Raw genomic sequence first — 21,817 nt, 5'->3', positions numbered from 1 at the left:
TTCGCTTCCCCCTTACTTCCCCTTGGCTGCCTCCCTTCTTCCCTTTCCCTTTGGCATTCCTCCCTTCCTCTGCCCTCTGACACACGCTTAGCAATTACCGAGAATCGCTTACAATATCACACAAACCTAATTATTACCGCTGATAGTAGCTAGATAAAAAATACAAGTTTTTTTTTTTAACTGCAAGTAAGGAACGACAGTAAAACTTAAAACGAACAGAGATTATTCCGAGTATGAAAGGGGTTATCCCCTCCTCAACGCCTCGCTCTTAAAGCTAAAGTTTTTTATGGTTTTAAAAAGTAAAGTTGTGAGAACGAGTCAAACTTTAGCGTAAAGAGGAGGGCATTGATGAGGGGACAACCCCCTTCATACACAGAATAATTTCTGTTCGTTTTAAGTTTTAATGTCGCTCCTTACTTACAGTTAAAAAAACTTGTTTTTTTATATAATTTCTGAACGTTTTTGAACTAATGCATGTTTTGATTTTGGCTCACCGCAATGAATAATTAAAACGAAATTTGCATATTACTTTTTTTTTGGCTAAATGGCTTTCTCATAGTTTGTAACGGGCGATATTGATAAAAAAAAGGGATAGCAGAGGAGGCCTAGTTGCCCTCCCATTTTCGGTTACTTAAAAATGCAACTAGAACTTTTTATTTTTTTACGAACGTTTTTATTAGTAACAAATATACGTAACTTACAAATTAACTTTCGTAACGAACTTCTATATTTGTTTGTTTTTATTACGCATGTGAGGGGGTTTGCCCCCTCGTAGATACCTCGCTCTTTACACTAAAGCTTGAATTTTGTCCAAATTCTTTAAGAATGACCCCTGAATTACAAATGCCGTATAATAAATAGTTGAAATTACTAAAAATACTTTAGCGTAAAGAGCATGGTATTGTGAAGGAGACGAACCCTCTTATATATGTAATATATTCTGTTCGTTTTAAGTTTTAATACTGCTCCTTACTCCCAGTTGAAAAAACTTTTTTAATTTATTTTCTTAATATTTTTTTTTAATAATACTAGAAAATTCTGTGCCCTCTTCATGGAAATTCTCTTCCCTCGTGATAAATTCCACCCCCGCCCAACGCGAAAAAATCCCCCTGAAAAAGTCTGTACATTTCCCAATAACCATTACTATATGTAAACAGAGGTCAAAGTATGTAGCTTCGTTGGAGATTAAGTCGTCCACGAAGACATAGTTATTAGGTTTTTCGACTATGCTGAACAAAATGGCTATTTAAAATTTTTGATCCAGTGACTTTGGGAAAAAATGAGCGTGAGAGGGGCCTAGGTGCCCTCCAATTTTTTGGTCACTCAAAACTGGCACTAAAACTTTAAATTTCGGTTAGAACGAACCCTCTCGTGACATTATAAGACCACTGGGTCGATACGATCACTCCTGGGAAAAAACAAACAAAACAAACAAACAAATAAACACGCATCCGTGATCTGTCTTCTGGCAAAAAATACAAATTCCACATTTTTGTAGATAGGAGCTTGAAACTTCTACAGTAGGGTCCTATGATACGCTGAATCTGATGGTGTGATTTTCGTCAAGTTGTGATAATCTATGACTTTTATGGGTTGTTTCCCCCTATTTTCTAAAATAAGGAAAACTTTCTCAGGCTTGTAACTTCTGATAGGTACGACTAAACTTAATGAAACTTATGTATTTAAAATCAACATTAAAATGTGATTCTTTCGATGCAACTATTTGATGTAAAATTCTATTTTTTAGAGTTTCGGTTACTATTGAGCCGGGTCGCTCCTTACTACAGTTCGTTACCACGAACTCTTTGATTCACTGCAAAACAGCGCCCGAGACGAACACAGCAGCGCGCACTCCTCCTCTACTCCTCCCCCACTCCAATCTATTCAAAACTTCCATATTTATCCGTCTAATGAAGTTCAAACTCCTTTTAAGCCCTTTTTTATGATCATTTCCATGCCATTCCGGGAAGACCTGCTTCAAGTTGGGGGGTTGGCCTTAGATGGATGACCAAAAAGCACAATCTTTGGTCATCTGTCATCCTTCCGTCGTAAATGTATTCTATTTATATATTACTATTTACCCTTGTTGAACCGACTGCCGAAGATACTAGGGACTCAGTTGAATTTTACTTACACTTGCTGGGGCAAATAGACTGTATCCCAGGTAGGAATATGGTGTTTTTACTAGGAGGTTTTAACACCCAGGTCGGCATAAACAGGGATAAATGGTATCCAGGCCAAGGTAAGTTTGGCGTAGGAAAAGAAAACAGTAATGGCTACAAATTTTTGAATTTTGTAGGCATAACAATCTAGTTATAACCAATACCGTATTTGGTCATAAATGGCCCATAAGGTGACATAGTATTAACCTGAGGGAAAGACACCAAACCTTATTGATTATGTTACAGTAAACCAAAAGACTGGCAGAATCAATGCAAGATACAAGGGTATATATGAGTGCTGTTATTGATGTTAAAAGTAAAGATCACCATCTAGTGGAAAAAAGGGAAGTACCTAACGATTTTAGGAAAACCTTAATTAAACCACTGAATAAGAAAGGTGATAAGAGTGAGTGTTATAATTATCGATGCATTAGTCTGGTCTCTGTAACTAGTAAATTACTTAGTAATGATACTTTTTAGACTGAGAGATGCTGTAGACAAAGTTCTAAGGGAAGAATATTGTGGTTTTGGAAAAGGCAGAGGATGTGTCAACCAAATTTTCACTCTTAAGTTGATAACTGAGAAATGCCTTAGCTGTCACACACCTTTGGTCCTCAGTTTTATAGATTATAAGCAAGCGTTTGATTCTGTTGATAGATGTTCTTTAGCAAAGGTCTTTATTCTTGTATGGTAAACCAGACAAATACATTAAAGTGATTAGTGCTATGTACAAGAATAGCACTGCTGAAATTAAGGTCAGAAATGAGGTAAGCAGCTGATTCGTATTAAATCTGGAGTTAAGCAGTGTTGTGTTCTATCCCCCTTTATATGGATCATTTTGATGAACTTTGTCTTAAGGAGCACAGGAAAGGCAGTGGGAGACCACGGGGATGAAAAGGATGAACGATGGGGATGAAAAACAGATTATGCTGATGATTTTAGCGTCCTAGATGAAAGTGTGAGCAGATTGAATGAATTTTTAGAGGTTTCACAAGTTCAAGGTGCTAGAATAGGTTTGAAAATTAGCATTAAGAAGACTAAGTCACTAAGGCTAGGAATAAGTGAAGATGAAAGGGTGACGTTGGGTAACGAAAAGATTGATCAGATGTTCAGCTTCACTTACGCCGGTAGTATTATTAGTAAAGACGGTGAGAGTAGTGAAGATTTTATAAGTAAAATAGCCGGGGCTCAGGGTGTTTTTCACAGTTGAAAAAAAGTCTGGAAGGATAGGAAGATAAGTCTGCAAACCAAGATTAGAATATTGGAAAGTACAGTGATGACAGTAGTCAAACATGGCTGTAGAGCATGGGCGATCCGAAAAGCAGATGAAGATTTGCTAGATGTTTTCCAGAGAAATCGCCTACGGTTAGTTCTGGGTGCCCAGTTGACTGACCGTATTTCAAACAATAGACTGTAGGAAAGATGTAGTTCAATCCTACTTTCTTGTGCTATAATGAAAGTAAGGTTGAGATGGCTAGGGCACCTTCTGTGGGTGAAGGATGACAGATTGCCGAACATTGTCCTTTTCAGCTTAAGACTAAACGGAAAGCATGTCGTCCTCATCTGGGGTGGGAGGATGTCATAAAGAAAGATTCAAAGGAAATGGAAACTTCCTGGGAGGGGGTAAAGAGCGAGGCTTTGAATAGATTGTGATAGAGGGGGAGTTTGCGTAGCTTTGTTGGTCTTAGGCAGCTTGGTGCTGCAGTGAGTTGTTAGTAGCAGTAGTAGTAGCATATGTATAACAAGTATCTGCTTTGAGCATAAAAGTGGTTTATAAGAACATTATATAAGTTTTTTGGCTGGACAAGTTAGTTTAGGGCTGCTATAACTTTAGTATTGTTTAATTGGCGGTGTATGCTACTAGGCATGTGCATACCTTAAACCAACTTAAGTTGGTTTAAGTGTTGTTTAAGTAGTTGGTTTATGGTTGCTTAATTTTGGTATTGTCTAATTGGCGGTGCTTAAGTATGCCACAAGGTATGTGCACTGCTTTTTTTATTATTTAAGACTGTATACATATTTGTGTTTAAATAAAATGTTCTCATTCAAATTCTAATATCTGTAATATAGCCAGTTGCATTTCGTTGCTTAGAAATGATTTCTGGTACCCTTGAAAGGCTTATAGACATGGAGACAAGGATGTATTCAGGATTTTCGTCCGGGAGAGATGATTTTCTCAAGGGGGTTTACAAAAAAATTAAACAGACACATCCTAAGTTTGTTTTATATACACTTTTTTTTACCTTTTACGAGTCGGACAGAATTTCCTGGGGATGGATTCGAACCCGGTAGCCCCTCCCCGTCTGGATACAACCTTGCTTGAAGGGCTTCTCTTTAAGCCGAATTCCACACCGCTTGCAGGTTTTTAACATATATGAACGAAAAACCCAAAGCAGCATTACCTTCGCTTCAAGGAATTTTTATTGCTTGTATCTCTAAAGTTACAAATGGTATTAAACTAAAAATAAAAATCACAGAAAAAATAAATTATATAAAAGTAATAAATATTTTTATGACAACATTTTTCATTTATGCCTTATCATCATGGACAATGTCCTTATAAATATTTACAATTACCTAATCGTCATTCCGTTTTATCTGGACACTTTTGTCGATATGCAAAGTCGAAATGCATTATCGGTTAGCATCAGATAAAACTATCAAAACTATAAAGGATGATTCGTCATGGTCAATGGATGGTTGTATTTAGCATCGTACTGTAAATTTAGCATCGTTCTGGATTTTTTTTTTTTTTATCAATTTGTGGCGATGGATTATGTCCATTATAGCGGGTGACGAGGAGGAAGAATATTTTGAAAGTGAATACAACATCCATTTTGACTTCAGTTCATATAAATAAAGAAATAAAAATGAGACCAATTCCGTCACTCGAGCCTTTTAAAAAAAATGATAGATTTCTTCATTTGTTTTATGTCTTTTGTTTGTGTATCATCATTCGGAAGGGGAAGGGGGATGTCAAACAAAACAGTCTTTATTTATTAAGGTACGATGCGGTAAGACCGTAGTGCTAAAAGAGAGGTAGTGAGAACACAGAATTTTTTTTCACAACATTGTACTAGGACCACTTTAGTTGGACCAAGGGATCATCACAGTAGATAATTAAAGTTGAATTCTAGGAATTCAGGTCGAGGAGGACGATTCCAAAAGCCTTATGAGCGTCCGTGTCAGCTCCACGCGCTGGATTTTTTTTTTTTTTTTTTTTTTTTTTTTTTTTTTTTTTTTTTTTTTTTTTTTTTTTGACGAGCAGGAGATAATAAAATCATATTTTTTCTTATCTTTTATTATTATATCTAAAGCTACGAATAATAAGACTCAACGACAAAATGAGACAAAAAAAAATGACATAAACATTACAAACAAAGGTATACTTTGCACAATAAAAAACATTTCATTTCGTTTTATCTGGAAACCTGCTATTATAAAGTCAATAGGCATTATTGCTCTTACCATAGCAACAGATTAAAACTATAAACAGGATGATTTTATTATGATACTAATTGATATATTTTGGATCATTCTGTTTATTTTATGTCGCTGCATTTTCATCAATGGATGAAGTCTAAAGAATAGAGAGAAAAAAGCCAAAATATAGGCAAAAATATTTGGTTTAGAATATTATATAATATTTACTCTGATTTCAGTTAATTCTTTGTTCGTGTTAAAAAATCAGCTGTTTAGGCTGATTAAGGTATTAATCATACAGTTCTAGCGTGAGTTGTTCTGGGATAACTATAATTAATGACCTGTAGTGTAGTAGAGGATGCCTTAGAATGGAAGATTGAAGAACAGTTAGAAATATCAGTGAAGACACTAAGTTTGGTAGACGAGAGAAGGGCTTTGTACAAGAAATTTCTCAGTAATATACCAAAGAAGAATAGAAGGGATGTAAGGGAAGCAGAGAAGGTATTAGAGTATAGACTAAAGGGATGAAAAAAATGGATGACTAAAGGGATTTATGGTTGTACGGTTTTAAGCCGGCTTTTACGCTTTATATTAGAATTGAGAGAAAGATATTAGCCTTGACCTGCACTGGTGGGACCTATAGCTTTTCTAACTAGGCGTTCTGAAGTTCTGGCTAGGAGTTCTGGAAGGTCCTCTTTCACGGTTAGGACACATTGAATCAGTTGCCACAGAATTTATTTATTCTGTTAGGAATAACGAGGTACATCAGGAGGGAGCTGGACTCGTGATGAACAAAGAAGCATTAAAGCATTAATGAGGCTGGTAAATATATTATTCATACAGTTCTAGCTAGATTTGTTATGAGATAAGTATAGGTAATGGCCTGTGCTGCAGCAGAAGATGTCTTAGGAAGGGAAGATCGAAGAGCAATTAGAAACATTAGCGGAGCAGCGTTAAGCTTGGTAGAAGAGAAAAGGGTTTTATACAAGACGTTTCTGAGTAATATATCTTACGAGAGTGGAAGGGATGAAAGAAAATTAGAAAAAGTTTTAGAGTTTCAAACAGTTCGTGGTAACGAACTGCAGTAAGAAGCAACCCGGCTCAATAGTAAACAAAACTCTAAAAAACGGAATTTTGATCCTAAAAGACACATCAAAAGAATCGAATTTTCATGCTGATTTTAAATATATAGGTTTCATCAAATTTAGTCTTTGTCGTCAAGAGTTAAGAGCCTGAGAAAATTTGCCTCATTTTGGAAAATAGGGGAAAACACCCCCTAAAAGTCATAGAATCTTAACGAAAATCACACCATCGCATTCGGCGTACCAGAGAACCCTTTAGCAAAAATTTCAAGCTCCTATCTATAAAAATGTGGAATTTCGTATTTTTTGCGAGAAGACAAATCACGGGTGCGTGTTTATTTGTTTGTTTGTTTTTTTGGTTTTTTTTCACCAGGGGTCATCGTATCGACCAAGTGGCCCTAGAATGTCGTAAGAGCATTCTAACGGAAATGAAAAGTTCTAGTGCCCTTTTTAAGTGACCAAAAAAATTGGAGGGCACCTAGGTCCCCTCCCACGCTTGTTTTTTTCCCAAAGTCAACGGATCAAAATTTTGAGACAGCCATTTTGTTCCGCATAGTCGAAAACCATAATAACTATGTCTTTGGGAATGGCTTTACCCCCTAAATCCCCAAGGAAGGGGCTGCAAGTTACAAACTTTGACCAGTGTTTACATACAGTAATAGTTATTGGGAAGTGTACAGACGTTTTCAGGGGGATTTTTTTGGTTTGGGGGGTGGGGTTGAGGGGAGGGGCTCATTCGAGAGGATCTTTCCTTGGAGGAATATGTCATGGGGGAAGAAAAATTCAATGAAAAGGGCGCAGGATTTTCTAGCATTGCTATAAAAAAAAAACAATGAAAAAATGAACATGAAAAAGTTTTTTCAATCGAAAGTAAGGAGTAGCACTGAAACTTAAAACGAACAGAGATTATTACGCATATGAGGGGTTCTAAAAATACTTTAGTATAAAGAGCGAGGTATTTAGGAGGAGATAAATACCTCGCTCTTTATGCTAAAGTATTTTTAGTAATTTCAATTATTTATTCTACGGCCTTTCTGATTCAAGGGTCATTCTTAAAGAATTGGGACAAAACTTACGATTTTGTGTTAAGAGCGAGGGATTAACGAGGGTACAAACCCCCTCGTATACATAATAAAAATATAAGAATATAAAATTTTGTTACGTAAGTTACGTATATTTTTTACTAATAAAAACTTTCGTTAAAAATTAAAAGTTCTAGTTGCCTTTTTAAGTAACCGAAAAATTGGAGGACAACTGAGCCTCCTTCCCCAACCCTTATTTCTCAAAATCGTCTGATCAAAACTAAGAGAAAGCCATTTAGCCACAAAAAAAGAACTAATATGCAAATTTAATTTTAATAATTTATGTGCGGAGAGCCAAAATCAAAGATACATTAATTCAAAAACATTCAGAAATTAAATAAAATTAAATGTCAGAAATTAAATGTTAAAAAACAGAAAGGAAGCAGTCACTTAGGACTGGTCATAACTAAAGAGAAGACGAGGGCCTTAATTACTGATAAAGTCAGAATTAAGCAGGGCTGGGTGGAAAATTTTGCAAATGCTTTAAGCCGTGATAAAGTTGAAGGAAATGATATAGAAAATAATGAGTCAATGTTTTGTTATTTGGAATTGATATATAATGTTTTCTTTTTGTGAAGGAGAAATACTTAGTTATTTTAGAAAGTGCTAATTAAAGCCTTTAGAAGAAGAATGATAAGAATGAGTTAAATAATTAGGCTACACAAACCTAATCTCTTTAGAAAGCAAATTACTTTGCATAGTGATACTTATTAGGTATCACCTAATTTCACCTTACTATTCATGAATATATATTACCTTTTTACGAGTCGGTGGGAGGGGGGGAGAGAGAACCAAACCGATAGCCCCCTCCCCCTGGATATGGCCTTGCTTAGAGGGCTTCTATTTAAACCCCATGCACCACCACATGCAGGTATTTAACATATATAAATGGAAAAAAAATGCAAAGGAGCATTACCTTAGCTTCAAGGAGCTGCTCCCACTTGGGTTGAAAGAAGAATTTCAGTCCCATTTCGCTTCCTTCAAGTGACAATGCTCTCCATAAAAAAGCTCCAATCAAGAGATAGGGCACTGTGGCAGTGACGTAAACAACTTTACCTATGAAATAACATCAAAGAAAAATGAACCAGTCTCTATAGCCAAATAAATACCAAAATTTATTTTATTATTTTTTATTCTCTTTTATAATATACTTTGGTTTTGTTAATGCAGTGTCACATATGCAGTCGACTCCCGATAATTTGACACTACGATAATTTGATATCTCAAATTTTTCAAATTGTTCAAGCCATTTTTCCACTCTTTTAAATGTTCCCCCCTCTTTTTTCTATTATCTGGAATTCCTGCCAAGAACTGTAACTTGTTTGATCGTAATCGTACTTTTTTTTCTTTTATTTTTCACCGAGTATACTGTAAAGTCCTTCCAGTGAGATTTGTTTTACAGACCACTTACTTAATTTCAGCTTGTATTTTAAAGACGGAATTGGTCTTGAGTTTTTTTAAAGTCGTTGTTTAAAACTGTAAATATCAGAAAAAAAAAGACCGAAAACCTCATACGAGAGAATGTTTTACAGAAGGATAGAAAATTTCTTGAAAAATGTGAAAAGAATGAGCCTGGACTGGACGGTTGAACAGCCCAAGCCTGGTTAGTAAAAAAAAACGCAAGTTTTTTTTTCAACTGAAAGTGAGGAGCCGCATTATAACAGAAATGTGCGTTGTACAAATGCGCATACAAGTGGGGTTCCCCCTCCCCAATACCTTGCTCCTTGCTATGGTTTTTTAGTACTTTTAAAAGCTTCTTATTAAACAGCCCTTGTGTTTCATCAGTTTTTCTTAAAGAACTGGGACAAAAAGTCAAATTTTAGCATAAAAATCAAAGTATTCAGGAGGAGGCAACCCCCCCCCCTCATATAGGGCTGTAGTTGATATAGTTTTTAGTACTTTTGAAAAGCTTCTTATTAAACAGCCCTTGCATTTTATCAGTTGTTCTTATAGAACTGGGACAAAAAGTAAAATTTTAGCGTAAAGAATGCAGTAATCAGTAAATTTAATCCTTTCGTTTCATCTGAGATAGTAATATGTGAATTTGTAATCCGATTTTTTCAAAGCATGAGTTGTTTCTGTATAGATGTTGCTTGATATTTTATTTTTGCGCAAGACTACTGTTTATTTTATTTTTTTAATTATCAGAGCTTCTTAGTTTGATTCTTCATTAAATGTACAGCTTTATCATTTTAAATCTTTAATTTTTCCTTTTGAAGTTAGCTCTACTCTATTGGTATACATTGTTATTCTGAATTACCAAACACACTACGTTCATCGACTACGTTCATCAATAACAGTTTCCCCGCCAATGGGGGCTCCAAATTATGCGAGCCCTGTAGTATCACTTCTTGAACTAAAATGTCATGTAGGTACCTGAATAATGATATTTTTAGAGCTTGACATCGTCACATATTACACCCTAACCAAAAATTTCACACAGCCAAAAACCCTATATTATAAACATAATTCAGCAATGAAAAAGAAGAGAGAACACGAGAAAATTACGAAAACTACTTGCAATAATAGTTTAAAAAATAATATTGCCAAGACATCTTACGTGATTAAGCCTTTAAAGTCAGCTTCAAAAAATGGTTGCAGCATCTGCTGCAGCCTAGCAAAGAACGAACTCTGGCCCACCGTGACTGAAAATTCAAAAATACGTTTTGAAAAGGACTATCAAGGGAAGTAGAATCTTCATTTGAACCTGGTTTAAGAATGGTAACTATGAATTCCATTAATTATTATGGTAAGAGTTTTTACTAGTAATGGTAAAAAGCTGTACTAGTTCATGACATTTTAGTCAGAGGCTGGCACTAAATTGTTTGTCAAGCATTGTTGGGTTAGACAGCGGTGTGATGTGTAAGAATTGTTGAGTGTGTGAAGGCCATTTTGGAAAACTGCACCATAGAGGTAATAGTGCTGAGGACTAACGATTTTGGACAAGAAACAATACTCTTATAAGAAATAAATGAATAAATCATCAAATATTATATTAAAAGACAAGAAATGTAAGTTTACCGATTTGTTAGGAAGTTTAAATTTTCTTCTTTTTCTTCTTCTTCTTTTTTTTCCTTTGTGCTGACTCAACACGCTCCTGTATGTTTTTCAGTGTGATACACTCTGGCTTTCCTTTACTGATTCTGACAACCAGGATTTACTTCATCCAGAAGGAAAAATATGAATGACTTTCTTTCGAAGAAGAGCTTTATGAGTCTACTGCTCTTTATGGGCCTTCCCCAGGCCACTTAGTGTGTCTTCAGGTGGCAATAGGGGAACGCCCTACAGATTTGTAGGGTACCTCCATAAGAGACACGGACCAAGGGGGGACCTTGGTCCACACATCCTATGAGTAACAAACTTTCTCCCAGTAGCCTAATGGGTTGAATTGCATGGTGAAGCAAAACACAATTGTGGGAGGATCCTCTATAGGAGGACAACTGCGGCAGGGCGTAAGATCCAGATATATGGACAATGGCCTCTGCAAAGGGCTCTCTCAACCCTTTGCGGGGTACCTGCAAGACTGGAGACCTTGCGGTCAACTCTATTCTCACATGAGGAGTGGCGCCCCTCCAGGAAATTATAACCTAGTAAACGACACAGCATTCTCACTGTATTCTGATTAATGGATAATTCTTCTGGGCCTGCTCTGTTTTGACGGGCGTTTTCGGACTGAGAAACCTCTTCTTAGCTAATTTATCTACTATGGGCTGCCTCCCCATAGTAGTATAATATTTTTAGACATAAATATATAAATATATGAGTCGGAGGTAATAGGCTTGGGAATATCTGTGCAGTATTTTGACTCTTGCTGATAGAAGAGAATCACCAAGTGCTAAAAAGCATGTTGTGACCAAGATGGGCCCAGGATTGCACATAGCCTCTATTCGTTACTGGACGTCCCAGGGACTTCTTGCTGTCCGACTCTAAGCCGGCTTAAGCACTTCGTTGTAGACTTGAGAAGATAGATGGGATCGATGCAATCCTAGCTTAGGTAAATTTGGCGTAGGGATAGAAAACAGTAATGGCTACAAACGTTTGCAATTTTTTAGATATAATAATCTAGTTATAATCAATACAGTGTTTGGTCATAAAATGACCCATAAGTTGACATGGTATTCATGTGATAGTAAGACAGCAAACCTTGCTGAATATGTTATAGTAAAAAGAAGACTGGCAGGATCAATACATGATACCAGGGTATATACAAGTGCTGTTATTGAAGTTAAAATTAAACATCACCATCTAGGTGTGTCTAGGGTTAACTTAAAGCTGAAATTTCGGAAGGGTAACTACCTCACTGGAAGCTATGAGACTCCAGATGAGAATTTGCCAGAAATTTTCCAGGAACAGTTGAATACTAAACTTGAGAGTTGAAATTAGACAATGCGGAAGACAGTTGGCATAGTTTTAAAAAGACAATTCATGAAGTTGCTGACGATGTCTTAGGGTCTAAGAATATTAGTGAAAAAGCTTATGTTTAATAGACAGGAGAAGGGTTTCGTGTAAGAACTATCGGAGTGTTAGATCATATAAAAGCAAAAGGAATGTAAAGAAAGTGGAGAAAGTATTAAAATATGAACTAAGGAGGTCTGATGTGGAGGTCATGGATAAAATTGCCGAGGATGTGGAAGATGCAGCTAGATGGCATAACAGTAAAATATTGTACTGGTATGTTAATAAATTGAGAGGGAGAGATCAATCTAGACTCGTTCCAGTTAAAGATAGCAACGGGGTCACAATTAGTGATAAGGAAAGAGATAAAGATAGATGGGCGGAACATTTTGACAATGCGCTAAACCGAGATAGAGCTGCAGGAAAAGATAAATAGGAAAATGAAACAAGTCCGTGATAACTTAGATGTGAAGGAAGATTTGTTTTGCGAGAAATAATTAGCGACAGTACTAAAAGGATTAAAAATAATAAGGCTCCATGTGGTGATAGTGTGGTAAATGAATTTGACCTGAGGTTAGAAATAAGTTAGGGAAGATTATGAATATGATTTTTGAAAAAAGGAAAGTACCTAAAGGTTTTAGGAGAACCTTACTTAAACCATTGCATAAAAAAGGTGATAACATTGAGATATGTTGTAGAAAAAGTTTTAAAAAAAGGACAGTGTGGTTTCAGAAAAGGTAGAGGATGTGTCGACCAAATTTTCATTCTTTGGTTAATAACTGAGAGGTGCCTTAGTTGTCAAACACTTTGGTCCTCAGTTTTATAGATTATGAGCAAGCGTTCAATTCTGTTTATAGAAGAGCTTTAGCCAAGATTTTTAGCGACAGTACTAAAAGGATTAAAAATAATAAGGCTCCATTTGATGAAAGTGTGGTAAATGAGCTTCTTGAGTAAGGTGGCTCTGAGTTTAGAAATAAGTTAGTGAAGATTGTGAATCTTATCTATCTTTAGCGACTGTCTTTAACTTAACGCATCTATCTGATGCATTACTACTTTCTACAATTAGTGATACGGAAAGAGATATAGATAGATGGGCGGAACATCTTGAGAATGAGCTAAACCGAGATAGAGATGCAGGAAAAAATATACAGGAAAATGAAAAAGTTTGTGATACCTTGGATGTGAAGGGAGATTTGTTTTGTGAGGAATAATTAGCGACAGTATTAAAAGGATTAAAAATAATAAGGCTCCATGTGGTGATAGTGTGGTAAATGAGTTTCTTAAGTAATGTGGCTCTGAGGTTAGAAATAAGTTAGTGAAGATTATGAATACGATTTTTGAAAAAAGGAAAGTACCTAACGATTTTAGGAAAACCTTACTTAAACCACTGTATAAGAAAGGTGATGAGACGGAGAGATGTTGTAGAAAGGTTTTAAGAGAAGAACACTGCGGTTTTAGAAAAGGTAGAGGATGTGTCGACTACATTTTCATTCTTTGGTTAATAATTGAGAAGTGCCTTAGTTGTCAAACACCTCAGTTTTATAGATTATGAGCGATCGTTCGATTCTGTTGATAGAAGAGCTTTAGCCAAGGTCTTATCCTTGTATGGTATACCAGACAAATACATTAAAGTGGTTAGTGCCATGTATACTATAACATTGCTACGGTTAAGGTAGGAAATGAGGTTAGCAGCTGGTTTTGCATTGAATCAGGAGTTAAGCAGGGTTGTATTCTATCCCTTTTCATATGGATCATTTTGATGGACTTTATCTTAAAGAGCACAGGAAAGGCAAAGAGAGAGCACGGAATCAAATGGGGAGAAAAAACTCGCCTGGACTTAGATTATGCTAATGATTTAAGCATCCTAGATGAAAGTCCGAGCAAAATGAATGAACATTTACAGGTTTTGCGAGTTGCATTACAGGTGCTAGAATAGGTTTAAAATTTAATCTTAAGAAGAGTGAGTCACAAAGGGAAGGAATAAGTGAAGATGAAAAGGCGACGTAGGGCTCCGAAAAGATTGTTCAGGTTGGCAGCTTCACTTACCTTGGTAGTATTATTAATAAAGACGGTGGGAGCAGTGAAGATGTTAAAAGTAGAATAGCCATGGCACAGGGTGTTTTTTCACAGGTAAAATTTTTTTTTAGAAGAATAGGAAGACCAGTTTGCAAACTGAGATTAGAATAATGGAAGGTACAGTACCGACAGTGGTCAAACATGGCTCTTAAGCATGGGCGCTGCAAAGAGCGGATGAAGATCTACTAGATGTCTTCCAGAGAAATTGCCTACGGATTGTTCTGGGTACCCGGCTAACTGACCGTATTTCAAACAGTAGACTGTATGAATGATGTGGTTCAATCTCACTTTCTAGGACTATAATGAAAGAAAGGTTGAGATGGTATGGGCAAGTTAAGAGGATGAAGGATGACAGATCGCCGAAGATTATCCATTTCGGCAGCAATGGCAACTCGGAAAGCAGGTCGTCCTCGTATGGAATGGGAGGATGTCATAAAGAAAGATTTAAAGGAAATGGGAACGTCCTTCGAGGGTGCACAGAGGGAGGCTTTGAATAGATTGGGATGGAGGACGAGCGTTTGTAGCTATGTTGACCTCAGGCGGCTTAGTGCTGCGTTGAGTTGTTAGTAGTAGTAATAGTACTATTAGCTTTTTTGTAGCTTGGCCACAGACATGTTCGGGCCAAACCTTACTCCACCACTTATGCTTAAAATCTTTCCCCTATTATCAAAATATTCCCAGACTTAAATAAAATCTCGGAAAATTATTTCAAATCTTGTAAACTGTTTTTTTATCTTAAACCCAGGACCTAAACCAGGGCCATTTTAAGCTTTGACGCTTCTAGGCCCAAGCAGTTTTGCAGGACCGTTTTTCCCAAAAATTCGGGAATAGTGGAAGCAATGAATAGAAAGCAAGTGATAAGCCAAAAGTAATGATAGGGAAAGATGATGTCAAACTATTAGCTGCCATTCTTGGGAGACTTCTAAAATCTTATAACTAGCCACGGAATTCCTGTATTGTTTTAAGGTCATTTTCCTGTGAATAGGCACCGCGGCGGCGGGAATGCGCCTGGCACTGACAATAAATCACATCAACAAAGTTTCTGTCAAGAAAAAAATCACTCAGTGATAACTTATTACACCTCCTGACATTGTGCGCCCCTTGGCCCGGGCCTAGTGGGCCAATTGGTAAATCTGGGCCTGATCAAAACTAGTTTCTTGCGATTAACTTCAGTATAACCGAAATAATTCCAAAGAGATAGAAAACTCTCCCGTACAGCTTATGCATATTGATCCCCTCACCGGCGTCTTGTCTTTTTTTTTACGTATTTTTCTCTTTGGTTTTCTTCTTACATTTACATCATCATTATTTGCACAATTACTGCAGTTTTTTATTTACTATCCATATTTACAATTGTATTGTGGGGGGGGTCTAAATCTAATAAAATACCCTTTATTAGCTAGCTTTTGACCACGTAAAGTTTTCTTTTGAGACACAAAAACCAATTAAATTCAAAAGACAATGAAACACATTATTCTTGAGATCTACCTAGGCATACATTTCTGCAAAATTCGCAAGAAATTTGAGCAAAGGATGAAAGAGCATACTTTATATTATTTTCATACAGCGAGGAAGTCTGAACATTAAAGTAACAAAATCATGAAAATAAACATGTTTTCAGCCACCTGGATTCATTTTGGATCTATTAATACTAATTCTTTCTGAAAACTAAGATTTTCTTTTGGCTAAAACTAAATTATGAAGTTTTTAGGGCTGGCAAAATATAAGTTTCCAAAGACTGTGAATATAATATAATATACAGTCTAAGCGAACATTACGAACTAAGCGTAGTAAGCAAGAGATGCAAGTTGATTATTATTCATAAATAGTTGCGAATCATGATAAATATAATCAGATAATACTGTATACAGTTCGATAAAATTAGCACAGTTAGATAAAACTGTATACGAAAAATAATCAACTTTATGTAATTACTTTGTATTGTTCCAGCTCGGTCAATTCAATTTCTCACTTTTCCGATATTAGATGCCTCAGGACATATTACTTTAGGTAGTTGGAATTCCTGCTTCATCTACGGTCATCGAATCCGAATACCTGCCACAGTGTTTAAGGGATCAGATAATAACAACTAGCTTGTTTGTAGCTAACAATTAACAATTGTTAGCAAGAGCCACTGGTATACCAGGGCCACACCAAAGGGTATAGATAACTTTTAAGAGGGAAAACTGGTGATAGTGTCGAAAAAGTCATCAGCGGCATCTAACATTTGGCATTTAACGACAAATATTGATGATGTAGTGATTTTTTTACGGAAATAGCGCCATTTTCTTCTCTTATAAATAATTCAAACTTTTTTGGCTATAATACTAGCTAATTTCTTTTTCACTCTCAGTTTTTAAGGCTTACATACAAATCATTGCTATTTGTTTTTTATGTTTTACTTTTCTTTTCCTATGTATTTGTATAACAAATACTTTTATTTATCTGCTCAAATATTTTTATTTGAGCATATATTTAAAATGATAAATCTTTGTAAAGAAGAAAAAACGAGGACAATTCAACCAGTGAAAAAAAGGAAGAATAGTGTGCAGACATTTCGGTCAACCCCTCTGCTCAACCGCCCTCAGTGCAAAAAAGGAAACAATGAGTTTAAAAAAATGATAAAAATACCCAGGACAAAATAAAACAAAACAAACCTTAAAGGTTTCGTCTTTTATCTACACTTTTTATTCATTATTTCTTCTTTTGCACTGGAGATAGTCGACCAGAGTTCTCGACCGAAATATCTGTATACTACTCTTCCTTTTTGTACTGGCTGGAATTATCTTTGTTTGTTCTTCTTTACAATTTTCATTTTGTTATGGTTAGCCAGTGGGATCTGGCTAACCATATTTGTTGGCCAGACATTATTTGTGTCAACAGTTTACGGCCTTTGTGTGACAGCCATTATATCTGCGCAGAAGATATTATTTGCCTCCTCCTTCTAGAGCTATAATGAAAGAAAGGTTATTATGGCTAACTCAAGTTCTACGGATGAAGATAATTGGTTACTAAAAAGCAGGACGTCCTCAAATTGGACAAGAAGCGATCATAAGAAAGAGCTTTAAGGATATTAGAATTTAACGGAAGAGGGGCGGCGGGGGAAGGTTGTAACAAAATGAAAGTGGAAAGAATTAGGGGAAGGTGAAGCGGGCACTACTTCATTAACGTCCTACGGTTTGATGATGCAATGATTTGTTAGTAGTAGAAGCAGGACGTGTAGGTATGATTATTGTTCGAGAGTACTCCTTGGTTACAGTGAATAAATCACTACTAAGATACGCAGCAAACCTCAGCGAGGAGAATCAGTAAACTAGGAATGAACCAAAACTTACCAGATGATTTAATTCCCTTCCACAAGCAAAAGTAGACGAGAATCCAGGCCAAACAGAGATATCCAAAGAGGTCCCATCTCATGCTTCCCATATCTTCGATTCCAGTTGTTACTTGTAACACATTACGACTGGAAAAAGGAAATTCCACATAGCATAAAATTTCATCAATCTTAGCGTAACTTTCCAGAAACAAAACTTCAAGATATTCTAATATTCATATTTTAAAATGTATCCCGTGATCTAATAACTTATTGGCAGATAACGTGCAATGCCTGGCACACTTTCTCTTTTTTATTTCATTTACTCATCTTTCTTTGGCTTTTCGTTTATGAGATGGCAATTATTTAGAGATACTGTAGTATTGTCCGTTCAATCTCACTTAATTGTTGCAATAAAGACAATTTAAAAAAAAGGGGACAACCGGGTTTGAACCGGTGACCTCTCGATCTGCAGTCGAATGCTCTACCACTGAGCTATGTCCCCGTGATTAAACAACTATTAAATACAAAATATGCTATTCTCCCGGAACACGAATATGGGACCACCAGACAGGGAGGGGAGTGGTTCAGAAAAACGACCGTGATATTTGTAAAAAGCATAAATAAGAAATCTAACGGTACTATTCTTTTAACCATGTGGCGTTTTCTTCAGGAGAGCCGATAAATTGCAATTTTACCCCCCCCCCCACCCAACAAAACGATTTATCCAGGTTGCGAAATTTCGCTGACGCAGTAAGGAAACAGTACCATACAAAGGTTCTCAGCCCGTATCATCAGAGATGGAAAATCAGTCTGTGGCTGATCCCCCCCCCCTTCATTTTTAGCAACAATATAAATATGTTCTTTTTTACTGACCGACTTGATTAGGCAACATCACACTTTTGTGATTCTTGTCAAAAACAGTTTAAAAAGCTTATCTCAACGGAAAGCCGACAGGCAGGGCCGTATCCAGCATTTTTTTCGGGGGGGTTTCTTTTTCGTTACAAAAAAGGGCTTCAAGAAAAAACTCATCAAAAGTTTGGTTATATGCATTTTTATTATATTTTTATGAACCAGATATGATTTAACACATATCACCATGCTAACCCCTTTCAGAACAGCTTTACAAGCGGTTTTGACATTCTAGATGTGTGAAAATGTCAGATATGACATCTCGTGGCTTGGGAATTGTGTCAACCCTAGCGTCATAATTATTTGATCTTTGGGCTATTTCGAACGAAATTGCTATCTCAAATTTCTGATCAGATGTCTTTGTGGGAAAAAGGGCACGAGAGAGGGGCAGGTTGAACCCCCTCCAAAATTTATATGTCCGCCCCTTCAATATGAAGTTGCTCTGGAAAAAAAAATAAAAATAATAATACACTGAAGGGTTATGGCTCTTTACTATAGTAAACACTAGAGCGTTGCCTTTTAGTCTAAAATCCAACAAGTTTTTGAATTATTGCAGTAAAAAATATAGCAGAAGCTAAAGAAGGCAAAAGAAGGCTCATCAAGGGGTAACAACTGGAAAGAGGAGGTGTCAATTGGTGTTCACCCCAATTTTTTCGGCCCCGCTAGATTTTCAAAACTACTCTTTTTGGGATTTTCATTGAAAATACCTATCTTTACATTATCATTTTAAAGTCGAAAAATAAAAAAAAAATCACTAAAAATTTGGAAAAAAAAATTTTGCCCGTTCCATCCCGTCTTTATTTGAATGAACTGATGACATCCCTAAGGCTTACTAACTTTTTTAAGCATGCGTCATTATTGTTGGCAAAACAAATATCATGATTGCAAATTACATTTATAATCTTAGTTAACAACTCAGTATTCGATTATCCCTTCTCAAAATAAATTCTTAAAAATCATCGTGTAAATTTCCAATAAAATAAAAATAAAAATATAAACAATGAAAAAAGGTTCCAAATTGGTAATTCCTGCATCACTTTCATGGATTTTTGCCTGAAGATAGAGTAAATTTGAAATCAGTACATTTAAAGGATCGGCCAAAACTTTATTTTCGTCGTAACTCCTTAAATTAGGTATGCTTTTCTCAGATCACACTACCATTCTATGACGAACGAATAAACGTTCAAATGGGAATAAATCGATTTATTTAGGCGGTGAAAACAGGTGCAAAAGTCCAAATACTTCGATCACATACACAGCGATTGTCATCAGTAGGAATATTCTACAGACGAAAAATTCTACTGATGACAGTCGCTATGTATGTGATCAAAATATCTAGACTTTGGCACCTACTTTAACTGTTTAAATAAATGGATTTATCACCATTTGAACGTTTATTTGTTCGGCCAAAATTCCAAATTTTTAAGACCATCTACTCCAGTTTTTTAAGAAATTTGGAAAAGCAAAGTTTGAAATCAAAGTATTAGGACACGAGGGATGAAAAGGGTTTATTCTTGGGCTAGAAATTTTATTTTTTATTTTTCAAAATTTTAAGATAATATATTTCCGCTTTCTAGGAAAAACATAAAAGTTAAATAAACAGAAAGCAGAAATAGGGCCAATACTCAATCGAGAGGCGTTGCTGTTCAACAGCAGCAACTATACAGCTCTCGATCGCTTTTTCAAAAAAAAAAAATCAGAAGTGGGATGAGCATTTTTATCTGAGACTGAGATACAATAGAAAATCACTTACTCAAAGAACTCCTGAGTTGATGGTACAGAGTTGTTGGGAGGTGTTTTACCTTCAGAATAATCCCAGCATCTATCAGTGCTCCAAGTATTATTTTGACAGGATGACCAAGGAAGTTCGTTAGAGAAAGAAGAAACGAGGTAGTACATTACCCAAGCAATTATTACATTGTAATAAGTGGCCAAAAGGAAAGATATGACAACGGTGGCAACGCCAGCTCCTTAAATAGAAATTACTCTGACTTCATATCTTTTTTTCAAAAAACCAATTCCATTACCTTTTTTTCAGTAACTTGATGGGGAATGGCGAGGGAGAAAAATTTAGTATTACATAACATAAAATACACTAATCTAACCAGATTAGGGTATACTAATTACCAGAACTTTTTGCGTCCTTAAATTTTTGGTGTTTTTTTTTTTGCAAAATGTAGGTATTATAGGAGAAAAAAAAGGTTTTTTAATAGCTTATCAGAGTATTCCTCTGCAGTTTTTTGCTGTAAATTTAAAAGTAAAACCAGACTGCTTAACGTCCATAGTTCTTGTTAAACAATCCATGAAAATTTTTTATCTAAAAAACTTTTAAAGAAAGTATGATAAAATGATGGGCGTTAACAAAAGAGGAATTATTTTTGATTCAGATTACAAAACTGTATCACAAAATCTTGGCTGTAAATTCTAATCATAAGCAAGCTGAATTCTACAAATGGTAAACGGTTTTGCGTAAACTAGTAATAATTAATAATTTATTGACACCCTCTGCACAGAAAATGCATCATAGAGGAGTTAATAAAGAAAGAAAAAAGAAAAGCAAAAAACACTCACGTAACAACAAAAGAAGAGAAAAAACTTGAACTATAGGTCGAACACTAGTGATATTTAGTTCAGAATGCACGCAAGAGGGAAATCAACAATTCTATCGCAACGCTCTTGGAATTTGGTGGCGAGTATATCCATCTTTTCACACATTTCTAACACTCCATAGCGCCTAGAAATGTAACTGTTTCGTATCCAAATGGGTATACATAGAAAATATTTGCAAAACCGAAAAAATGCTGAACGGATCTGTTTACGCTCACTTTGAGTAAATGATCGCCACACTGGTATCAGGAAAAATCCATGCGGTTCAAAAAATGAATTGTATAGCCGACCCAGTGTTCATTTATCAAATTGGCCTTTTACCCTAACACGCAACCCATATGATTTTCTCAATTTCTCCTTCAGCGAGTTTATAATAAGTGTTCTAATAGCTTTAATCGAGCTCCCAAATGGGAGACCAAGATACTTGAGTGAAGAAGCCGCAAATACAGTGCTAGGACCAACTTGAATAGCCGCATTTGGGAATTGTTGGGAACCCGAACCGAAAACAATATGTTCTGTTTTAGAAGTTACAACTTGAAGTCCAATTCCGTTTAAAGCAGCGCAAACACTGTCTACAGCTTTCTGTAACCCTTGGAGGTCATCAGACAGAAGAAGAATATCATCTGCATATGACAAATGACTTGCATCTACATATGGCTCAATTAGATATGGCGGTAAATGGCGACACGCCGAACGAATAGCATTATTAAAAATCACAGGACTTAGCACTGAATCTTGTTTTATTTCACGACGAACATTAATACG

General features: G+C 36.0%; 1 protein-coding gene and 1 non-coding gene across 2 annotated transcripts in view; both read right to left on the bottom strand.

Moving 5' to 3' along the window:
* The window catches only part of LOC136041416 (sodium- and chloride-dependent GABA transporter ine-like), a 51,066-nt gene extending 30,631 nt beyond the window's left edge, over nucleotides 1-20,435 (bottom strand). Inside the window, exons 1-3 of the mRNA XM_065726071.1 lie at nucleotides 20,199-20,435; nucleotides 17,556-17,683; nucleotides 8,666-8,805 (exon numbers count right to left, since the gene is read on the bottom strand). Coding sequence (XP_065582143.1) covers nucleotides 8,666-8,805; nucleotides 17,556-17,683; nucleotides 20,199-20,344 — 414 coding nt within the window. The 5' untranslated portion in view covers nucleotides 20,345-20,435. The remainder of the gene's footprint in view (nucleotides 1-8,665; nucleotides 8,806-17,555; nucleotides 17,684-20,198) is intronic.
* On the bottom strand, nucleotides 17,967-18,038 carry Trnac-gca (transfer RNA cysteine (anticodon GCA)). The gene has a single exon. It is a non-coding gene; the product is annotated as a tRNA-Cys (tRNA).
* Nucleotides 20,436-21,817: the final 1,382 nt, after the last annotated feature.

Source organism: Artemia franciscana, unplaced genomic scaffold (assembly GCF_032884065.1).
Source record: "Artemia franciscana unplaced genomic scaffold, ASM3288406v1 PGA_scaffold_218, whole genome shotgun sequence".
NCBI classification, from domain to species: domain Eukaryota; kingdom Metazoa; phylum Arthropoda; class Branchiopoda; order Anostraca; family Artemiidae; genus Artemia; species Artemia franciscana.
Note: the sequence above shows the minus strand (reverse complement) of the source record. Positions and strands in the feature narration are given on the sequence as shown.